Source organism: Mirounga angustirostris, unplaced genomic scaffold (assembly GCF_029215605.1).
Source record: "Mirounga angustirostris isolate CCGP_5_RB_7025 unplaced genomic scaffold, mMirAng1.0.hap1 SCAF_3, whole genome shotgun sequence".
NCBI lineage: Eukaryota > Metazoa > Chordata > Mammalia > Carnivora > Phocidae > Mirounga > Mirounga angustirostris.
The window spans coordinates 174715058-174737888 of NW_026991711.1; the positions used below are offsets into that span (position 1 = coordinate 174715058).

The window sequence follows — 22831 nt, forward strand, 5'->3', positions numbered from 1 at the left end:
GACCTGAGCCGAAGGCAGATGCTTAATGACTGAGCCACCCAGGCGCCCCAGAAGTACTAAACTTTTTTTTTTTTAAGATTTTATTTTATTTATTTGACAGAGAGAGAGAGAGACACCTAGAGAGGGAACACAAGCAGGGGGAGTGGGAGAGGGAGAAGCAGGCTTCCCCCCGAGGAGGGAGCCCGATGTGGGACTCGATCCCAGGACCCTGGGATCTTGACCTGAGCCGAAGGCAGATGCTTAACGACTGAGCCACCCAGGCGCCCCAAGTTTCTGAGTTTTTTGTTGCACTTTTAATATGGAGGAAACTGATACCACACCAGATGGTCAGAAGTTATTGTAGGGAGGGAGTACTGGGCAGCCATGGCTGGGAAGGAAGGCCTTTATAATTGATTATGATACAGACAGAGAAAGTGAAAGCGCAGAGCCAGTGTAGGTGGTATTCTAGGGCCCAGAATATTCTTTTCAGAGCAACGTTGTTTATTTTCACACTAATAGGGCACAGGCCTTTCTTTTACTTATTTTCTACAACACCTGACATGTCATTTAATATAAATGCCAGATATTACCAATTCAACAGACAAGGAGAGGACACAGGATGTGGGGGAGAGATAAGAAAAACAGTATAATTTACTGACTATATATGAGCACTGAGATCTCATTTTTTAACAGAAAAAGCACTATGCGGGCACCTGGGTGGCTCAGTTGGTTAAGCGACTGCCTTCGGCTCAGGTCATGATCCTGGAGTCCCGGGATCGAGCCCTGCGTCAGGCTCCCTGCTCAGTGGGGAGCCTGCTTCTCCCTCTTCTCCTCGCTCCTGCTCTCTCTCACTATCTCTGTCTCTCTCAAATAAATAAATAAAGTCTTAAAAAAAATGTTTTTAAATAAAGAAAGAAAACCCTAGGGACGCCTGGGTGGCTCAGTCGGTTAATCGGCTGCCTTCAGCTCAGGTCATGATCCTGGAGTCCCTGGATTGAGTCCTGCATCGGGCTCCCTGCTCGGCAGGGGGTCTGCTTCTCCCTGGGACCCTCCCCCCTCTCATGTGCTCTCTCTCTCTCTCATTCTGCCTCAAATAAATGAATAAAATCTTTAAAAAAAAAAAAGAAAAAGAAAAAGAAAAAGCACTACGCTAATAGCAGTATTGAAGGATGGATTGGAGGCTGAGGTATGCATGGTTTTCAACTCTGAAATTCTATGATTCTTTTTTTTTTTAAAGATTTTATTTATTTATTTGAGACAGAGAATGAGATAGAGAGAGAGCATGAGAGGGGGGAGGGTCAGAGGGAGAAACAGACCCCCCGCTGAGCAGGGTGCCCGATGTGGGACTCGATCCCGGGACTCCAAGATCATGACCTGAGCCGAAGGCAGTTGCTTAACCAACTGAGCCACCCAGGCGCCCTGAAATTCTTTGATTCTATGGCTGCCCTCAGTAGCACAGACCTAAAGGAGCCTGGAGTTGGATTTTAGTTTGGGATTTATTCATGCTCTCACTCAACAAATATGTACTCTGCTAGGTGCTGGAGATAAAGCAGTAAGCAAAAACATATAAGATTTCTGTCCTCATGGAATTTATAGTCTAGGAAACACAGATGATCAAATAATTTATTTACAACTATAGTTCACCAGGCATAAGCGAGGGAGGTACACAGAACTATGAGAGCCTTTGATAGGTGGGTTCGACTTGTCAGAAGAAGCAATGCTTGAGTTGAGTAGGAGTTTAGGCAAAGAGAGGAGGGAAGAGTGCTCTAGGCACAGGAGAAAGCGTGTGCAAAGGTCCTGTGGCAGAAAAAAAAAAGTATAGTGAATATGAAAACCTGGAAGACCAGAAAGGGGGGAGCAGAGAGAGCAAAAGGGAGTGTGGGGTGAGACAGATGGGAAAATAAGAAGAGAAGACCATGTGGAATCTTGAAGAATATGCACAGAATTTTGGCTGGGTCCTAAGAGTAAACATGACGCTATGGAACAGTTTTAAGCAGGGAAGTGACAGGATCCCATTTGGGAAGGCAGAGGGCAGGACAATCTTCTGATTGTCGGGATTTGTGTAAAGCCCTATGGAGAACATCCCCAGCAGGATCTCAGCCTAAACTCCCCAGAAAAATCAGACAACTTTCCATCTGCCAATAGTGAGTCCTTCCTCTGCACTAAACTGTCGTGGATGCAAGCACTGAGTCCGGCTCCAGAGGGACTGACCAGCGGCCCCTAAGGAATTGTAACCATTGGAATACATTTCACTTGCTGTTCTAGATGTAGGACATCAGCCTTTACATTTAATTGTACAGATAGCACCCCATTACAGGTAATTGGGCCTTTAAATTTTCCACTGCTTCCCCCAGCCTGGGGTTACACAAAACAAGGGGATTTTCCAGAAGATGGCCTGATCCTACAGACTCCTCTCAAATATTGCACCACAAATGCTTTCTCCAGAGCCTGCCTCTCCGTCCATGAAGAGGGTTCCTGACTGAGCTTTTTGTTTTGACCACTGAGTCATCAATAACCTTCACTTTCTCCTGCTCCAGACTTCAAAACACCCAAATATAGAGGCACAGAAAGGTCCCCTTAATCCCTAAAGTCACCCTAATCCCTAGTCCCCCAAGTGAGCTGTCGAACCTCAGCAGGGCCCCTGACTACAGTCTGAAGCATGATGGGAAGGAAACAGGGTGGGGTGCTGTAGCCAGACTCTCCTCCTGTCTGTCCCATGTGAGCCTCTACGAAAGGGGCGGGGAACAGAGCTGCAAAGAGCAAGAGAGAATAAGACAGCTCTGAAATCTCAAAGGGAGGCTGGGAAGGGGCGAAGGCTCCAGAGACTCTGCTACCCCCAACATTGGGGCTTCATTCCAAACGAGGTTCCAATCGCAGTATCGTGAGACCCCCTTCCCCCTCCCCACCCCCGCACCGCAGCACCAAGACTGGGCATTTCCTTCAACCCCGGAAGGGGCACTGAGCAAGGAAGGGGTCAGGACCCCGTTCTGGCCAAGCTCTGCTCCAGCTTGCACGGTGTCAGCTAGTAGAAGTCAGTAAGTCATAAGGCCCGTCAGTTTTCCCTTTCATAACAATGGAAATCATTGGCCCTTCCCACTCCCTAGAGTGCCGTGAGGGTGGAATGAAAGAACTCTTTGAAGGGGACAGGCAGCATCATTTCCACTTTCCAATATGTTTGAGTTAAAATACAGTGACGCACGTCCCGGTGGGATATTCCTTTTTTTCCCCCCAGGTGGGACCTTCCCAAAAGCACTCAGCAAAGCCATGGCTGCACACCGCAGGTCGGAAGAGTCAGCCCCCTGTGTGCAAGCCGCCCCGCCAGGGTAACTGTGAGTGAACTGTGCCTCCACTGTTTCATCTGTAGATTGGGAAGAACAGTGCCCACTGCATCGGGTTGTTTTCGGTATTAAATGAGATAATACACGTGAAGACTTAGAGTGGCCCCCAGGAAGCACTAACTAAATGTCATTAATATAACTACAGTTCAGCTGTAGCAGAGAGAGGGTGAGGAGCAGCCAGGGAGCCCCGAGGCCACCCCGAGATTCCTTTCTTGATGGCTCTTCTGCTAGAAACAGAACCTTGCGCGTGTCACTGAGATACCATGCCGGGGCGAGCACTGTTTCTCACAGCTTTGTATGGGGCTTGGACCGCGAGGTGAGGGACCTGAGACGTGAGAGAGGCCCCCTGCCCCACTCTGACGGCAGAGGCTTGTCACCCTGCCACCCCACCTGCAGCTCCACTTGCTTGCAGGAGGGCCCGCCTGCTCCGTCCCCGACTGCGGGTGCTTCCGCTGGGCTGTGGGAGCACGAGCTGCTCCCTGGTGGCTGCCTCCCTCTTGGCTGGGCCTGAGAAGCCCAGGACACACAGCTGGGACAATCTGGGCCACAACCACACAATACTGCCACTAGGCCAAACTACTTCCTCCTTCTGGTGCTATCCAGAAAAGTGCAATGCCATTTACTGAGCACACATCATGCATTTCCAAGAGCAACAGAATCAGAGGGAGTCCCCGGTGCCTAGAAACTCACAGTTAGAGACATGTTAGTCACTTAAATTCATGAATCAGTATTGTCAATACTGCCATTTGCTCACCATACTTAAGAGAGCAGAATAACCTTTTCTTTCTGTCTTTCTTTTTTTAACTCCCAGAGAAAAAATTATCCCTAAATGGTTTTTCATTTTATGAGTCAAAGTCTGGTGCCTGTTTATGAACCAAGGGGGGATTTGGGGGTGGGCTTGTGGATCTGGACTCTGACCCTTTCCCAAGGCTTGAATGAGAGAAGAAGAGAGTGAATGCACCCCAGAGGGTATGGACTCTGTGGTCTCACGACACCACTATTTTAAGACACTTGAAGATTTGAAATGAATGACTGAAGATGGGACCAGCACAGGGAGAGGCTCCTCTCATTCCAACCCCTTCGTAGACATCAGGATGGCTGAGGTGCCTGGGAGTTTTAATGCCTCCTTCCAGAAATGATGCCCCCTGCTGGCCCACAGGCATGTGCTAGCACTCTCTCACACACACACACGCACGCACAAACATCCATCTGCCCACCCACCCTTACATCCATCCATCCACCCATCCATCCATCCATTCACCCACCCATCCTTACATCCATCCATCCACCCACCCTTACATCTATCCATCCACTCACCCATTCATCTGTCCATCCATCCACCCATCCATCCTTACATCCATCCATCCACCCACCCTTACATCTATCCATCCACTCACCCATTCATCTGTCCATCCATCCACCCATCCATCCTTACATCCATCCATCCACCCACCCTTACATCTATCCATCCACTCACCCATCCATCTGTCCATCCATCCACCCATCCATCCTTACATCCATCCATCCACCCACCCTTACATCTATCCATCCACTCACCCATTCATCTGTCCATCCATCCACCCATCCACCCTTACATCCATCCATCCACCCACCCTTACATCTATCCATCAACTCACCCATTCATCTGTCCATCCATCCACCCATCCATCCTTACATCCATCCATCCACCCACCCTTACATCCATCCATCCACCCACCCTTACATCTATCCATCCATCCACCCATCCATCCCTTAGCTCACTGATCCTGTCTACCATTTAATTCTCGACACATCTTTCCTTCTAAATCTTTCCTCTGTCTTTACCCGTCCCTTTCTTTTCTTGCTAAGGCTGAGGAGAAAACACAAGAGCTCTCATCCTGTCTGCCCGCATGTCACTGTTATCGTGCCCACCTAGCTCATCTTGTTACTTTTCTCCAGACTGCCCTGGACTCTAAGGGGAAAACATTCTCCCACCCCAGTCGTACCTGCAGAGGGTTTTTCGTGCTTATGGCGATGACGTGGTACTTGTAGTAGCACAGCTCGCAGCTCCAGCAGCCCCGCTCGCTGATCCACTTGATGAGGCAGGGCTGGTGCGTGCACTTGACGGAGCCATCACAGCGGCATGGGCTCAGCAGCTCCCCCTGCAGGGAGAGAGGCAGAGGGTGGTGAGTTCTGGGTCTGGAGTCTGGCGGGTGGGTGGCTGCTGGAGTGATGGTTTGGGCCACCCGGATAAGAGACCACACCACTTAAACCAGTCCCTGGCTTTGTTGGGAAGTACCAGAATCCACGGGGGACAGGGGAGCCAGGCAACTTCAGAGAACTCAACTAACATTTCGGAGCCTCGGCTCCCATTGGGTGCCGCCCAAGTCCTGGGGTGCCTATGAAATGAGTGGGTTGATTTTTATGGAAGCCCTCTACCTGCACTGTCCTGAGGAACAGGGATGAGATGCCTGCTCCATGAGAATGGGAATCATATCCATTTGTGGACGTCCAGACCCCAGCACCTTGCTCAGTGCCCAGCACTCAATGTATATACGTGCCATGAATGAACTTGGTAGCAGAAACGCTCAGAGCGCCTCATCCCCATATAACCCTTCCCAGTTCCCCGCTCTGCTCCTCCAGTATTGACAGGCCCCCTTCACTGTAGCTCCTGCCCTTCCTATACCCACTGTTGCAGCACTTCCCCCATTTGTCTCTGGGTTACTGCACCGTGACCCCTTACAGGGACAATAGCTTATCCATCTTTGCATCCTTAGCACCTAGTGCTGTGCTTGAAACAGATACTCCTTGCAATGTTGATGGCAAAATGCATTCCTATCTGTTTGATGAACAAGAAGTTTTGCTCCCCTAGGACATGGCCAGCCCTGGCACCAGGTGGACAACTGTGGCACCTGGGAGAGAAGAAGAGGCAGGAGATGCCCACATCGCTGGGCACCCGCCACAGCCTTCCAGGTCTAAAGGGCCCTTGGTAGTGAGTAGTTGCTGTGTAGCTTGGAGAAAGAAATAGGAGGGGGTGAGCGGGGAGAGGTGCTGGGGGAGGGGCAAAGCCCTCATTATTCATGGCAGCATTGCCTAGGCTCATTAATTCTAACAGGATGAGCTGGGTTTGATTAATCGGGTTGTTAAGCAGCCATGTCAAATTGCCAATGAAGTAAGAGACATTACTTCCGGTCCCTGGCAACACTGCCAAGTGACCGAGAAGGGCTGTACTCCTTGCTTCCAAGCAGCAGCTAGGGGACAGGGCAGCGAGGGCTGTTGGCTGGGCACAACTGATAACAAGACCTGAGCTCTCCAGCGTGACTCTGGATGTGCGAACACACCACCAGCGCTCACAGGGGGCCCCGGACTGCCACACACTGTTGTGGGGAAGGGGAGAGCATGACCCAGCCTGGTCCCAATGCCTGGCTATGGGGCCCAGAGGCCAAACGTGCACTGTGTCCCCGGCGCCTCCTCGTCCCCCACGCTCTCCCCCCAGAACCGGACAACTCAAAAGGCAGAATAGGAACTCACTGGGTGCTCCAAAGATTAGAGAGCAAGGACACCAAAACTGTTGGAGAAGTTTAACTCTGATGAAGGAAGCAATCCAGGATTTTTGCAAAAAAAACAGTAAATCTGGAAAGATGTTATTTTAACCTTGGCATTTACATAAGTTTTGTATTTTATGATCTGGTATATTTTTATGTACATTTGGGAGAAGGGCCATCATCTTCTTTATGTGTAAGGCTTCTAGGAGGCCTTAACGTGGACGCTTTTCCGTCTTTGGCTGGTCAGGTCTACGCATCTTCAGGAGCACGAGAAGTGGAAATGAGCCAGTGGCCCGACGGATCAGGTTAGACTTCATGAAGATGAGCTTTGAAGTCAACTCCGTGAAAAGCTGAAGTGTCGGGGCAGGGAAGGGGAAGTGGTAAACATCTCTGAGTGTAGGAAGAGGGAGGTTCAGTGACCACTTCCAAGTCACTCAGCCGGCCGGTGGCGTGGCCAGAACGGGAAGCCTGGTCTTTCTGACACCAGACGCCAAACTTCTCAGCACCCCACTCTGTTCATCCCTCCTGGGCACTCTGTCCCCGCTGTCCCTCCCACACCTCTGCCTGAGTCCTCCACCCCCACTCCCCACCCGGGCCCCTCCGCCAAGTCTCTCACGCCTGCTAGCTGCACGCCTGTCTCTTCTCCCTGCACTGCCACCCAGAGTTTGGCACTTGCTCTCTGTGTCTTCCAGGACTCGGATGCTCCCGTGTGTCCCACAGAGCCCAGCACGTCACGGGTGCACAATACGGAATGTTCGCTGACTGGAGGGGCACCAGGGTGTGGCAGAGGATGAGCCCCCTGCCGGCCCAGCTCCTGAGGCTCCAGCCCTTGGGTTGGGGTGATTATTACCATCTTTTCTTTTTGTAATTTTTATTTTATTTATTTATCTTATTTATTTTTATTTGTATTATTTTTTTATTATTACCATCTTGTCTGCAGAGCTCAGCAAATGCCACAGATCAAAGGGGCTCATTAAATGCAAAGGGCACCAGACACTTCTCAATATCTGCTCGGGGCTCTGGGGCCCAGGGAATGGCTAAGGCAAGAAAACTCGGGTCTTCTCGAATCCCCCCGCCCCCAACGGACATGGTGTGGGGGGGGAATGAAGAGCATGGTTTTCAGAGATGGACTCCTTAGGTTTGAATGCCTCTTCATGCTCACCAGCTGTGCAAACTTGGGCAAGTCCCTCAACCTCTCTGAGCCTTCTTTATCTTTCTGTTGCCGGCAACTCTTGCCCCCTCCAAGGGTGGCTGTAAGGATTGAGTGATATCACACCCACAGAGGTGCTGGAGACGGCGCCTGGCACAAGTAAATCCCCTTGTGCATGTGTTACAATTCTAACTCCCATTTCCATGAGGACTTTAATTTCATAGTTTTTTTTTTTCCTACTATAGCTCTATTTTATTCTCTGCTGGCAAATAAGGAGGGAAGGAGCCAGGCCATAGGTAAAAGGTCAACGGAGCCCCTGCCCTTGTGAAGTGGATAAGAGGTCAGAACACAGATCTGCCGACTTGTGGCCCAGGAATGTCCTCTGGGTTACGAGGGGGATGCTGAGAGCACGGGGTGGAGGTGTGCTCTCCTTCCCTGGGGATGCTGAACAGAAGAGCGTGGGCCTCTTGGAGGGGTTAAGTGGGATCATGCTCGAGGCAGGAGGCAGGACAAGTTGATCCGCAGCCCTTGGCTGTGGCTGAGCCGGTGGCTGAGGAAGAGAACAGGGTGGATTCTTCTTACTGCCAATGACACAGCGAGCTGCAGATGCAAGACTCCAGTGGTTTCTCCATTCACAGATTTCTTTCTGTTTATTTCCGGCTCGCTTCGATTCTCCCCCATCTCAATCTGAAAGGACTCGCTTCTGGAGTCCTTAGGTTACCTGGTTGCCATGGCAATGGCAGGTAAGCCAAGATTTCCCCTTCCATCCACACGGGCACCGGGCATCCCTGCCACTGAGCAGAAAGAAACAAATACAGTCTAGTGATGCAAAGACTCCAGCCCCGTTGCAGTTTGCAGCTCCTCTGGAAGATCAGAACAAAGGAGACAATAGAAACCCTAGCCTTGGGGTGCAGTTTGGGGGCATCTTCCTTTATTGCCACTCATGTGGTGGTTAAGAGCTTGGACTCTGATCTTGGGAAGTCTCGGGTATATCCAGGCTCTTACAATCTGTGTGACCCTGGGAAAGTTGCCTAACCTCTCTGGGCCTCATTCAGTCATTCCTTTATTCATCAAGTATTCATCTAGTATGTTTCAGGTTCTGTCCTAGGTGACAAGGATACAGCAGTGAATGGAACTGACCAAAATTCTCTAGTAGAGAGAGACAGACAATAAAAAATATAAACAAACTATTAGTACCTTAGATGCTATCCTGTGCTATAGAGAAAAATGAGCAGGGGAAAGGAAAATAGAATACCAGGAAAGGGGCAGGTTGAAATTCTAAATAGGTTGGCTATGAAAGGGTTCACCAAATGGGGACATTTGAGCAAAGACTTGAGGAAGGTTAGGGAGCAAAGCACGCAGACATCTGGGGGCTGGACATTTCAGTGCAAAGGCCCTGAGGCAGAAGCATGCCTGGCATGTTGTAGGGACATCAAAGAGGCTGATGTGCTGGGGTAAAGTGAGTGAGGGAAAGGGGAGTAGGAGATGATGTCAGAGATATAATGAGGTTGAAGAATGAGGGACAAATTAGGAGAGGCTTGTGGGCCATTTTAAGGACTTGGCCCTTACTGTGAATGAGATGGGAAGTCATGAGGGTTTTGAGGAGAGGAGAGTGTCATGATCTGACCATGTTTGACAGGATCACTTTGGCTGCTGTCTTAAAAACAGACTCGACAGAAAGGCCAAGTAGAAAGACAGGAGGCTGTTGCAGGCATCCGGGGGGGTGATGATGGTGTTTTGGACCCATATGGAAGCAGTGGGAGTTCTGAGACGTGGTCCGTTTCTAGATACATTTTGAAGATACAGATAATAAGATTTGCTGATGGATTAGATGGGTACATGAGAGGAAGGAAAACAAGGATGACGCTGATATTGACTTGAGCCATAAGAAGGATGGAGAATTGCTCTCATTTGAGATGGAAAAGACTGAGGGAGGAGCAGGTTTTGGAGGGCAGAATGGGAGCTCAGTTTTGGACATGCTTATTAAATAGGCATCAGAGACTGCAATAGATACTAGTCTGGAGTTTAGGGGAGAGTTCCAGGCTCAAGACATAAATTTGAGAGTCATTGATATACAGATGGTGTTTAAAGCCATAAGTCTGGGTGAAATCACCAAAGGAGTAAGTGTGGGTAGGGAAAGAGAGGGATACTGGGGCTGCTCCCTGGAGGATGCCAACATGTTGGAGCTTGGGAGATGGGAAAGCAGCAGGAGAAGAGGCTGAGAGGGAAGGTCAGTGAGAGGAGAAGGGAACACTCCAGTGGTTTCTCCATTCACGGATTTCCACGATATGTGGAACACGTGTGTTCCAACAGCCAAACGAGAAGACAAGGTGTTTCAAAAAAAAGGGAGCCACGGCCTTGTCAAATGCTGCTGATGGGTAAAGTTGGATGAGAACTGAGAATTAAGTGTGGATTTGGCAAGTTTTCCTTGATTTCTTCACTGTCTGCGTGCAATATGAAGCAAAGTCATGGGCTGAGAGTGAAGGTGGGGGAGGCGGTGTTGGAGGTCTGAGAATTGGTATAAAATAGTCATCTGCGGGAGTTTAAGAGTGATTAGACTGGAGAAATAAGGTATGTTTGCTGGCAGTATGGAGGGTCCTTTCTATTAGATAAAAGGGCTCACCTGTGAGACTGGGGGAGGACTGTAGTAAGGGAATATATTTAGCACCATGACTGGCACCCGGTAAGCTCTCGGCAAATGCTGGCTCACATGTAAGGGGTTATAGGAGGGGTCATAGCAGAGCTCCTTCCCTCTAAGCCCACCTTCTCACCTCCTTCAAACGTTGATCAATTTCCTGCCTTCTCCTTCACCCTTTATGTAACATTCTCCTATTAAAAATCCTAATGTTATAAACATTTCACAATTCTAACAAAATGCTTTCATTGACATTCTACCACCTACTACCTCAATAACCAAATGAGGCTAATAATTACTTCTCCTGTTTTACAGATACAGAAACCCACTCAAAGAGGCTGCAACTTGCTCAGGAGAAAGGCAGAGGTAGGCTCTGAAACCCGTTCTGTCCATCAGGCTATACCCACAGCATCTCTGCCAGCTTCAGCATCACGTGCTCATCTCCTCTTCTCCTGCCCCCAGCAGCCTGTTCATCAGAGAGCTGACCTTGCTGGCTCCCCCAGGAACATACAAACACAGAGGCAGAAACCCTTTCCCCCTTTGCCCCTCTTCTCTGAAGCCAATTCCAGGCAGTGTTCATTGGGTATTAACTGATGTGGTAGTGGTGGAGGACAGGCTAACTACCTCCTCACTTCCTCCTCCTCACACTCCAACCCTTGGCAGATCCTCCCCATCTGATATTGGTTAAATCAAAATTAAGAGAGAGAGATTTTTGTAAGCAAAGTAATACATTAACGTTTTCTCTGAGATGCAGTCTAGATTAATAAGGAAAGTTACAGTAGCCTTATAGATGCTCCACTGTGAAGACACAGAAGACCTAAAGCCTTACAATCAGAATTTCCCCTCCAGGGTAGACCCAGAAGCCATGTGTCCTTGGGTGGGGAAGAATGGGTATAAGAGTAGAAGCAGTTCATTAGGATTGTGGTGAAGAATAAGGAGCGAGTGTGGGTAGGAAAAGGGAGGGATACCAAAGAAAGTAGGGACTCCCCAGTGTCCATTCTGGGTAGTCTGAGGATGGGGAGTTGACTTGATAGGGAAAGAACGGTTTTGTACCACTTCCTGCACTCCACCTATTTGGAAGATCAACTAACAGTAAGGTTCATCAATAACACATCCTTCCAACTCTACAGACGCAACCAAACTGGTCCATGATATTGGCCAACTATTTATGTAGCTGTGATCTGGATTGGTGGGGGAGGGCTGGGGAGAAAGGAAACAAAGCAGGAGCACAGATGGGGCAAGTGCCTTGAAGGAAAACTTTCCAGGTGTGTTCTTCCTGCAGGAGGCCGGGCAACAATTTCTTGATTCCAGAGACCTACAAGAGGCCAATGTATCCGGGTATTATGATCAAGAGAAATGACCTATCATGAAGACCTTCTTACCAGCAAAGGTTGTAGTCGAGAGATAAATAGAAGGTGGGACTCTCTGCCCTGGAGGATGATAAAGCAAGTTTCCCCCTTATCTATGGAGACAGGTTGATGGGCAAGATGACTTCAGAGATCCCATGGCCCCAGAATCTATTATTATACACAGACAGGCAATTCTGAATTCTCTACATATTGTGTCAGGCCGTGTATGGGCAGCTCTTTGTTTTCTGCCTGGAGCCCTTCTGGGCCTATCTTTTGGCTCTGTCACCCATCCAGGGCATGTAGCAGGCCCCCTTCCCAGCCAGGCCAGGCCAGCTTCTCACTTCCGTGCTCAGGGGTGCGAGGGCCAAACCTTGGCTTCTGGAGACTAACAGTGTATCAACACTCGCACAAGGAAATCTGGAATTTTTGCAAGATAATTTGATTTTAAGAAGAAAGAACTCTATCACTAAGTAGAAAAAAAAAATTTAAGGTCTTAATGAGCTATAGTTATCTACACTAAATCCAATTAACCACATAATTATTTCTAGTTCTGCTGTCATACCAGCAGCTTACTTTCATACACACACACATACACACACACACAAAACACACACATATAATCTGCCTCCCCCTTCATGAAAAAATCTCCAGCCTTCCTGTTCATCAGCTCAAAAAAAGGAATATAGAAAGAGACAAGGAAAAGAAACACACAAGCCCAAACCCAACCCTCCAAACCATGGTTTTTCATTTTCATGATAATTATTTTATTCCTGCAATGCTTTTCCCCTTATAATTTAACTGGTATAAGACAAATGTACCTATTTCCTCTAACTGCCTCTAAATTTACTCAACTGGTACTAGAAAGAAGAACTTAACCTCACAATAATTGAATTTAAATAACATCCAATTCCATAAAGTCAAACGTGGTCTGCATAATAAATAAACCACGCCATACAGGGGCTGGTGGAAAGAAAGAAGGTCATAGCTTATGTGTATATTCATAACCATATCTGTATTTCTAATGACCTAAATGTGCAATATACTGTCCGTTTGTCTTTCTGTGTAACTCATCATGGCCATCACTGTTGTTACCAAAGAGCTAAAATTAAAGGCTCATCTGCCCTCAATCCTCTGCCTGACTCAATTGAAAAATGTAATTTCGATAAACCTCAGCTGGCCAGAATTGGGCTATTTGCATATGGCAGCTGGCTGGGCCCGTTTCTAGGGTTCCAGGCCGCCAGGTTGAAAGTGCAGAGATTCCAGGTCACTGTGTCCTCTTTCTTTCCCACAAGTCAGGCCGAGCCAAGGGCATGAGTCAATGGCAAGTTAAAGGGCAAGTTCTCAGTTACCCCCTGGGGTCAGCCCTCCTTACTCCCTACGTGCTGGCAGAGGGAAGCCCAGCTCCAATTGTGCAAAACCTTTGTATTACCGGAAGGGGTTGTGGTGAAATTCTACAAAAATTAATTTTCGTCACAGTAATTAATATATCACTCTGTGTTGAGGGGATACAGCAGATGTTACAAGTGCAAATGAACTATGAGGATGGGTTGAACTTCATGGATGTTTTGAATCACAACCCTAGGCTCTCAGAACCTTCTGTAGGGCTGGCTCCTACAAAGCAAAAAAGCTGGGTCTTTCCTGGGGGCCAACCCCGGCTCTGCCACCCTCTGGCTGGTGACCTTGGCTTTAAGCCATCCAGACCTTGATTCCTGACTTCTCAGAAGTCAGCGTACGCAAGAACCACCTGGAATCTTGTTATGAGGATACCCAGGCTTTGCTCCAGAGATTCTGATTCCATGTGAACCCACTCTTCCTGTCTTGAAGCAAGGTTGGCTAAGACTGATTTTGCAAAGCCCTGGACCAGATACTTTTTAGCAAGCCTTCTGTCTTCTGCATCACTCTAAGACTCTTATGTATACAGAGATAAAAACAAATACCAATAGCTAACACATATTGAACACTTACTCTGTGCTAGGCCCCATATGCCCACTTTGACCGCTGAGTTCAAATCCTGGTTCTTCCACTCAGTGGGTGAATGCCATTGTGCAAGCGACTTACCCACTCTGAGCCCCAGCCCCGTCATCTGCATCTATACGCTTTTATAAATGCTGTGGCTGCCATGGCTGTCTCTCTTAGTAGCTCACGCTCACGGAGCATGCACTGGGGGCCCCCCCGATGTTGTCCTAAGCACTTGCCATGCAGGAGGCTGGATAGCACGGCTACCGGGGCCAGCAGTAACCAGACTGGCTGGTTTCAGTCCTTGCTCTACCATTTTTATTATCTATGTGACCTTGGCAAGTCTGCTCAGGTAAAGCGGGGCCAAAGATACTTCCTGCCTCCCTAGGGTCTCATGAAGATTCAAGGAAATAATGTGCGAGTATTTAGAACCCTGCCTGACACATAGTGGGTGCCCACTGTAGATCATTACTTATTGTCACTCATGTACTGGAGTCTCCACATCCTAACAAAAGGGGGCAGGCGGAGGATGCTGCTCTCTTGCGCCGCGGATGGGGTGTCTCTGCAGTTTGGTACCTTACTAAGCACCTCACTTGACCACCTTGTAAATGAAGCTCATCAGTCTGAAACCGGGGAGTACTTAAGCTGCTCGGAAGCCTGGGTAATGAGTGGAAGGTAAGAACAGTGTGATGAAGACCAGGAGCCTCCAGGTGCTGCTAACTACCCTGTTATTTCGGGGGAGGGAAGGACAAAAGAGATACCCCGGCTCACATCCACCTGCTGGCCTCCGTGTCTCTTAGGAGTCCTCCCCACGCCTTGTCCCTCACATGCTTCTGCTCCTTCCTCCCATGAGGGGGTAAATGACAAGGCCTTGAGCCGGGAGTGTTTCCAGCCATCACTCCTCTCTGCCCCCTTTCAGGCAAGGCTGTGAACGTGTGTTCACAGGGCCAACCGAGGGCTCTGTGAGGCCCTTGGAGGCACAGGAATGAGGGTAAGTGAAAGCAGGGCCGGAGAGGCTAGAATGATCTGTATCACGAAGAGCTGAGCGAGAGAAGGGAAGTAAGAGAGGGAAAAGAGAGTTTTGCCCCATAATTTCCTCTGCCTGCTTTGTAAAGAGTATAAACACTGACATGCTTTTCAGCTCTTTCTCTGTATGGGACTTGCACTTTTTCTTTGTGACGAGCTTCATTCAGATCATCCTCCATTCAGACTGGAAAGTCCAAAGCCCAGGGAGGGCTGTGGGTGCGGTGGGGCACCCTCCCCCCGTGGGTCCAGAGCTTCCACCCTTGCAGGACTGAGGCCGTGCACAGGGCGATACCCGTTCCAGAGCCTGCTGAAAGCTCAGCCCCGTTCTCTTCACACCTCTCAAGGAAGCATACTATTCCTGAAGTCTTGGCTCTGCTTCCCTGTCGGGAATAAGCACGCTAAGTAGAATTTGAATTACGATGGCGTGTGAATAGACTCCGGTCTGTTGACTCCAAGCTTCTGCTAAGCTGCTCCAAGTGGTTGTAGCTTCTGTCATCTTGGCAGTTTTACTTTTTGTTTGAAAGAATTCTATATTCCTTACTTCTGGGGCTGGGAAGAAGGTGGTCTTCAAAGGCCCTTTGCTTTATCCCCCAGCCTCTGGGCAGAGGACCTGTTCCCAACCCTGACATAGGAGGTGCTCCTGTACAGAGATAATGTCAGGAAAGGGGGGCCCAGAGCCTCCCACACTTATCCAGTGCCCTGTAGATCCATATGTGAAAACCAGTGCAGGGGTGCCTGGGTGGATCAGTAGGTGAAGCATCTGCTTTCGGGTCAGGTCATGATCCCAGGGTCCTGGGGTCCCCCGCTCCCTGCTCAGCTGGGAGTCTGCTTATCCTTCTCTCTTTGGCCCTCCCCCCTGCTTGTGCTCTCTCTCTCTCTCAAATAAATAAAATCTTTAAGAAAGGAGGGAAAGAAGGAAGGAAGGAGGGAGGAAGGAAGGAAGGAAGGGAGGGAGGGAGGGAGGGAGGGAGGAAGAAGAAAGAAGAAAGAAAAGAAAAGAAAAGAAAGAAAAGAAAAGAAAAGAAAACCAGTGCAGACAAGCCCAAAGTTCATAGAACAGCCCAAGCTTCTGCACTCAAGTATTGGTGGGATATTTATGTACCAGCAGTGTTTCCCTTCAAAAGATTGAGGCTATAGCCCATAGTCTCCTTCATTTAGGAGCTGTTCGGTGGCCTTGGTTGAGCACCGGCTCTGGGCCCTGGTGCTGAGACCACAAGATGGCGCCTGTCCACGCCACACATGTACTAAGACGTGCTTTCTCAAACCCATCTAGATTCTCAGCTTTTACCATGTTTTTTTGCCCTGCATTTCATTTAATTAGTGGCCGGTATATAAAATATCACTTCCTTTTATTTGCCTTTAACCTTTTTTAGATGACAAGGTGGTTAGGCAAACAATCAAGACTTTTCTGGGATTTCAGTCAATTTCTGGGATTTGGTGATCCAAATGCATGTTGCTTCTCCCCTTTAGATTTCGTGATTAAAACTGTATTCATCTTCCCCTCAGCAGTCGTCCGTCAGTGAAAAGTCCTATTTTTAGATCCCATTCTCATGTCAGGCATCATTTCAACCTCTTTTTTCTAGACCTTCACCAGTTGCTTAAGTTTTTAAGGCAAGTTTTCCTGCTATGTCCCAGACAGCCAAGGATCCTCATGTCCAGAAGCTGGGGGAGAAAAGGTCATATAGAAATATGTAGAGATTCATTATATATCAAAGTTTTCCTCAAAACTATGCACCCCACATACACATAGTTTCCCCCAAATTAGGAATGTAATATACAACCTATTTTTAACTTGTATCTTTCTATTCACATAATAATCATGGGTATGATTATTTCCTTAAAAGATAATCCTGGAGGGGAGTCTAGGTGGCTCAGATGGTTAAGCATCCAGTTCTTGATTTCAGCTGGGTTGTGATCTTGGGGTTGTGAGATCGAGCCCCATGTCGGGCTCCACACTTGGTGGGGCGTCTGCTGGAGATTCTCTCCCTCTGCCCCTCCCCCCACTCATGCCCACTCACTCACTCACTCTCTCTCAAATAAATAGATAAATCTTAAAAAAAAAAAAAAAAAAAAGAGTCCTGAAATGGAATTACTAACTCAAAGGGCATGGGCATTTTTAAGACTGTTGGTATATACTACCAAGCTGGTCTTGTGCAAGATGACCCATTTTCCATCCATATCATTACAGTGTGTCAGTACCTCCTGTTACTGCCTCGTATTCAAGGTCTTATCCTTTCTCCACATTCTCATGGGCAACAGTCAGTAGTACCATAGCTGCGACCCTGAGAAAAAAGGCTCAGAAAACACAGTGGTCTATTCTTTTCTACCTTTCTTTCCACTATGGAGGACGAGCAGGAGGTGACTGCAGGATTGGGGCAGAGTTAAGTCCAGAATTCACAGCAAGATAACTGAGGCAATGCTGGAGGAGAATTTCAACCATAAAGGAGAACCAGTGGGCACCTGGTTCTCTTAGACTGGGTGCTGGGGAGGGGGGCGCTTTTCTTCTCCAGACACCCGATGGATGATGACAAGGATGACTCAGAGTATTCTTGTCAAGAGTCTCAGTATAGCTCAGTCTCTGGGGTGGCAGACTACAAAGCTAAGACACCTGGGACTAATGGGTCCCACAGTTAACACCCCTCACCCGGATAATTGCCCTTTAAGATAGCGATACCCTTGTGTGACTGGGTGACTTTGCTGTTAAAGGTGTCATCTGGCCTTAATTTCCTTGCTACAATTTCAGCCTTTTTCTTTCTTTTCACAATGAATGGACGATGCACAGGTTTTAAGATCAAACAACTTCTAGCTCTGCCATTTACTAGCTGTGTCATTTAGTTTCAGCTGCTAACTATCCTCCTGCATATGCACCCCAAAATTAGTGGTATAAGATAACAAGCATTTATTATTTTTCACAAGTCTACAAGTTGGCTGAGTACTTCTGCTGATCTGGTTTGGCTGAGCTTGGCTGGGCTCGCTCTTGCATATGCGAGCTGGCTAGAGGCTGGCTGATCTAAGACAGGCGCCCCCTGCCCACATGTCTCTTATCATCCAGTAGGACTGCCTGGGCTTGTTCACATAATTCCGGGAGAGTTCCTGCCAGCAAGAGAGGGTCGGCCCAGATGCGCAAGCACTTTTCAAGCCTTTGTTTATATCAAGTTCGTAATGTCCCATTGGCCAAGTTATGTGGCCTGCTCCAGACTCAATGTGAGCAGGCATTACCAAAAGGAAGTGACTATAGGGAAGCAAAAAGATCTAGGGGCATTAGTAGAATCAATCTATCACATTAGCTCTATGACCCTGGACAATTTCCTTAACCTCTCTGAGGCTTACTTCCATCATCTGTAAAAATGCAGAGCTTTTGTAGGATTCCTTGCTATAATATATGTACAATGTCTGGCACATGAAAAACATTCCATATGTGTTAAATTCCTTCTCCTTTTCCATCATTTGGACTTTCTCTTTTTTCCCTTAAATGCATTATTTCTATGAATTACCTTCTACATTCAAAGCTTCAACATAATAACACTAAACATTATGCCTGTGTCTTCTGTTGAATCTCCAACTCCCAGCCTGTGGATAACACAGTATGTAGGCCCTCAATTAACTCCAATCATCTGGAATTTGGATAGTAAGGGAATCAGGGGGTCTCTCCTCCCTGTGTTCCTGGGACTGCCCAGTTATGAGATGACCTCTTGGCTTTCTGACCCAGCTCCAATATCAAAAGTGAAAAAGAAAGGGTTAACACATTTGAATTAACTGATGACTCGGGATAGAGGCAACAAGATGGGGAACCTCCGTTTCCTAATTTATAGGTGGCCTTGGGGGTATGATAGGTATCCTGGCCTCTCCTTAGCTAATCAGGCTCCAGAAGAGACAATAATTGCAGCCAGTCCATCCTGCTGGGGAGACCCAAGCCTGCCAGCTCCCTTGCTGGGAATGGAATAGAATTTTAATTGGCTGTGAAAGCATCATGGCAGGTGGTGCATGAAAGAGTCGGTCCTCTCCCCTGAAGCAGGTGAGAGAAACTTTGGGAGAAAAGCCCTGGAGAGGTGCATGACAGCAAAGACCAGCCACATTCAGGGTTCATCCCAGCGGCAACACCACCGGGCCGGTTCCAGGGCTGGACTCCCGCCAGGGTCAAGGACTCTCTCACACACTATCCTTGGTGTGGTCAGCACAGAAGCATCAGGCCTGGAAACCCGTTCATCTCTGTGCCCACCCGCTGACTTCCGCAAGAGAAGCACTACATAGTTACTGTCACTTGCATGGCCAAGAAAACCAGTATCCCCTACCTCAGAGAACTTCCCCGATATAAGCTCCGTGTGTGCGTGTGCGTGCGTGTGTGTGTGTGCGTGTGAGCGCGCATAGCATTCCTGTGCTGATGCTTCAGAGCCAGGTTCACATTTCTTCACTCAAATACAGGAATGTGATCATGTCTGCGGAAAGCATGTCCTCATGGCAACGAATGTATTTTCTGCCATGGCGTTTCCGGGAACACACACAGAACGGGGGTGACGGGATGACGTGTAGGTCGGCGGATGTGTCCGTGAAAACAGACAATGGAAACGTGTTAGCATAAACATACGGTGATGCGTGTTGTGGTTTTCAGAGACTCTTGGGCAGGTCATTTAACCTCCTCGTAGATTAGTTCTCTTATCAATAAAATGAGGGCAACTGCAGTACTTATCTAATAGGACCGTTGGTAAGGCTAATAAGATGTGGAGCACTTCAAATAATGCAGAGACTCAATAAATGTGTTTTTGTGATCACTTCTAGTGAAGCAGAGGGGAGTGGAGCTGGTCACTGACCCACTGTGCTCTGTTGACCTAATGCTGTAATGAACCTGCAGGCAAAAAGTAAAGCAGAAACCCCAAAAACATACAAGCACAATCAATGCTTTCAGAAAACTGTTTTTGTGAGATGAGAGCTTGATAAAAATTCAGAATTTTCAGGGAAACTACTTCATTAACCTTTAAAACTTAAAGCAATTAAACATCATTCATAACTACTGAACAGTTTTATTTTCATTGTGTATTTTGATTTTTATTAACAATTTTTTATTTTAAAAGTTTATCAAAAATTCAGTTAGGGTAGGAGAGATGCATTGAAGGAGACCATTAAAAATGGAATTTTATGGGGCACCTGGTGGCTCACTTGGTTAAGCGTCTGCCTCTGGCTCAGGTCATGATCCCAGGGTCCTGGGATCGAGTCCCACATCGGGCTCCCTGCTCAGCGGGGAATTTGCTTCTCCCTCTCCCTCTGCCTGCCACTCTATTTGTGCTCTCTCTCTCTCTCTCTCTCTCTCTCTCTCTATATATATATATATCAAATAAATAAATAAATAAATCTTCAAAAAATGGAATTTTATAATTTATAGAGATATGAAGACAAGCTTCTAAAACCAAAGCAAACCCAAAACCTCAATTCTGTTTCCGTTCTCACTGTGCCCCTCCTATTCATACCTCCCATCTCCTTACTGGGGAACAAGACGTCTTTCTGGTTTAAGCTCAGAACATAGAAATGAAAATAGCCAGAATAAAAGACATGGCCAGTACACAGCATCTTCTTTGAAGTGGTGAGAATTTCATCTCCTCAAAACAGCAGATGGAAATCTGGGAACTTTGGGAAAAAGAGCCCCAGGAAGGTCGCATTAATTCCTGCCCTTAGAAGACAGAAGAGGCTCCCGTTATTGGATGCGGCCCTTCCCCCCCCAAACCTGGTCCCTAGATCACAGCTGGGTGCAGAAGCACCTGTGCCTAACTTCTCCCAGTTGGGCCGTCAATGTTGGGGAAATTAGCAGGAAGGCATTTAAAGAAGTAATTGGTGGCACACATCAGATCACCCCTTCAGAGGACGGTCTTTCCTACATTCCCCGCTCCTGTAAGAGATTGACAGCGTCAGTGGAGGTAAACCTCGTTCTTTCTCTGTCCAAGGGACTGGAAAACATGGCTGGGCCACCTGACTGGGGGTGAGGGGACAGGTGGCAAAGCTAGGGCCGTCTGCAGTACAGCAGAGGGAGAAGCATGTAGCCGTGGGAGTCCTCAGGGTACTGAAAAGGCCTGCTCCCTAGAGTGGAGAAGGGTAGATTCCTATTGCTTGCCCCAGATTATTTTTACAGAGCATCTGATTCCTTCCTCGTGCCCGCATGTCACTTAACAAGCTTCTTATCTTTTGTTTGGCTGCTCAGCTACATGAGATCCTAGAATGAGCTCCTTGGACGTGGGCACAGAAGCACTCTCGGTATTGAAAAGCAGGTATTGAAAAGTAGTGAAAAGCAGCTGGGGGCTGTTCTGTGCCTTCCACTATAAGCATAAATCAGCCTTCTGGTCTCTATCCTGGGTTCTTACAAATTTTCTTGGCCTGAATTATGTCTTTTCAAAACAGGACCACCCAGACTAAAAGGTCATTAAATCAAGGTTCCAGACTTCCTTCAGCACAACCTTGCAGGGAAGTTTGGGGCAAAATGCCTCCTAAGGTTGTGGCCCCCTCCCTCCCACTCCTACTGCTCCCTGCACCCCCATCCGACCAAGGACATGAATTACTCCTGACAGGTACATGATGTAAGGTCAATACCATCTATTTATGTTTTTGTTCTGTTGTTTTGTCTTTGCTTTTTAAATACCCATCAGTCAAGTCTATCTTAGCCCTTAGAAGAGTGAAAAACACTCACAGACTCCATGGGAGCCATTCAACTCAGCATGCAAGCATTCCCTGTGTTATTCCTAATGATTCACCAGCCTCTCGGTGACAGGGAGCTCAGTACCTTAAAGGCTACCCATTGTACTTTTTAATAGTTTCAACTAGTGAATGCTTGCTAGAGCAATGATAAATATTAGATTTGCAGGCTGTGGGAGAGCAGGGCTTTGTGCAAGGCATGGTGAAGAGGTATTGCAAAAGGTTGGACAATGATCATGTTATACGGCATGTGTGTCTGTATTGGTGTGTGGAGAAGAAAAGGAGATGGGCAGATGTCAGTTCAAGGTTGTGCACTGTGGCTGTTTCTGAATGTTCATGTGGTCATGGTACATGGCCTGAGTGCCCTTTCTCATCACCTCTGCAACAATTTCCCCCATCCCATGTCCCTCCTGCCTCTTCTGGAAGAAATACCTATCTCTACTCACTATGAGCATCACTTTGCTTGTCCTGACTCTAACCCTCAGACAAAAATGCCAGAGGCAAGAAGAATGGAACAGAGGCAATGAAGAGGAGGGGAACATGAGTTTAAAAAGCCAACATGGTGGGTGGCTGGGTGGCTCAGTTGGTTAAGCATCCGACTCTTGATTTCGGCTCAGGTCATGATCTTGCAGTTGTGAGATCGAGCCCTGCTCGATGCTGGGCGTAGAGCCTGCTTAAGATTCTCTCTCTCTCGGGCGCCTGGGTGGCTCATTCGTTAAGCGTCTGCCTTCGGCTCAGGTCATGATCCCAGGGTCCTGGGATCGAGTCCCACATCGGGCTCCCTGCTCGGCAAGAAGCCTGCTTCTCCCTCTCCCATTCCCCCTGCTTGTGTTCCTGTTCTCGCTATTTCTCTCTCTGTCAAATAAATAAATAAAATCTTTAAAAAAAAAAAAAAGATTCTCTCTCTCTCTCTCCCTCCCTCTCCCTCTGCCCTTACCCCCCACTCCTCTCTATCCCTCCCTAAAAAGAAAAAAAAAAGCCAATGTGGGATGCTTAGGAGCTGCCAAGAGACTCACCAAGAAAAGTAGTGGAATGGATGGCCCCAGCCAAGCTGGTAGACATCCATATATAAACACTCAGACTCCATGGCAAAGAGCTCCAATTCCATGAATTTTGGCTTCCCACCTCTTATCATAGGTCCATGTGGGGATGGAGCAACTTGTGCTGTGGGCTGTTCTGGGTGGTTTGGTCACACGGAA

At 48.0% G+C, this 22831-nt stretch overlaps 1 protein-coding gene across 1 annotated transcript in view; it reads right to left on the reverse strand.

The window, feature by feature from the left end:
* Positions 1 to 22831, reverse strand: part of MARCHF4 (membrane associated ring-CH-type finger 4) — a 106305-nt gene that overhangs the window by 19374 nt on the left and 64100 nt on the right. The window contains exon 2 of the mRNA XM_045867350.1: positions 5303 to 5458. Coding sequence (XP_045723306.1) covers positions 5303 to 5458 — 156 coding nt within the window. The remainder of the gene's footprint in view (positions 1 to 5302; positions 5459 to 22831) is intronic.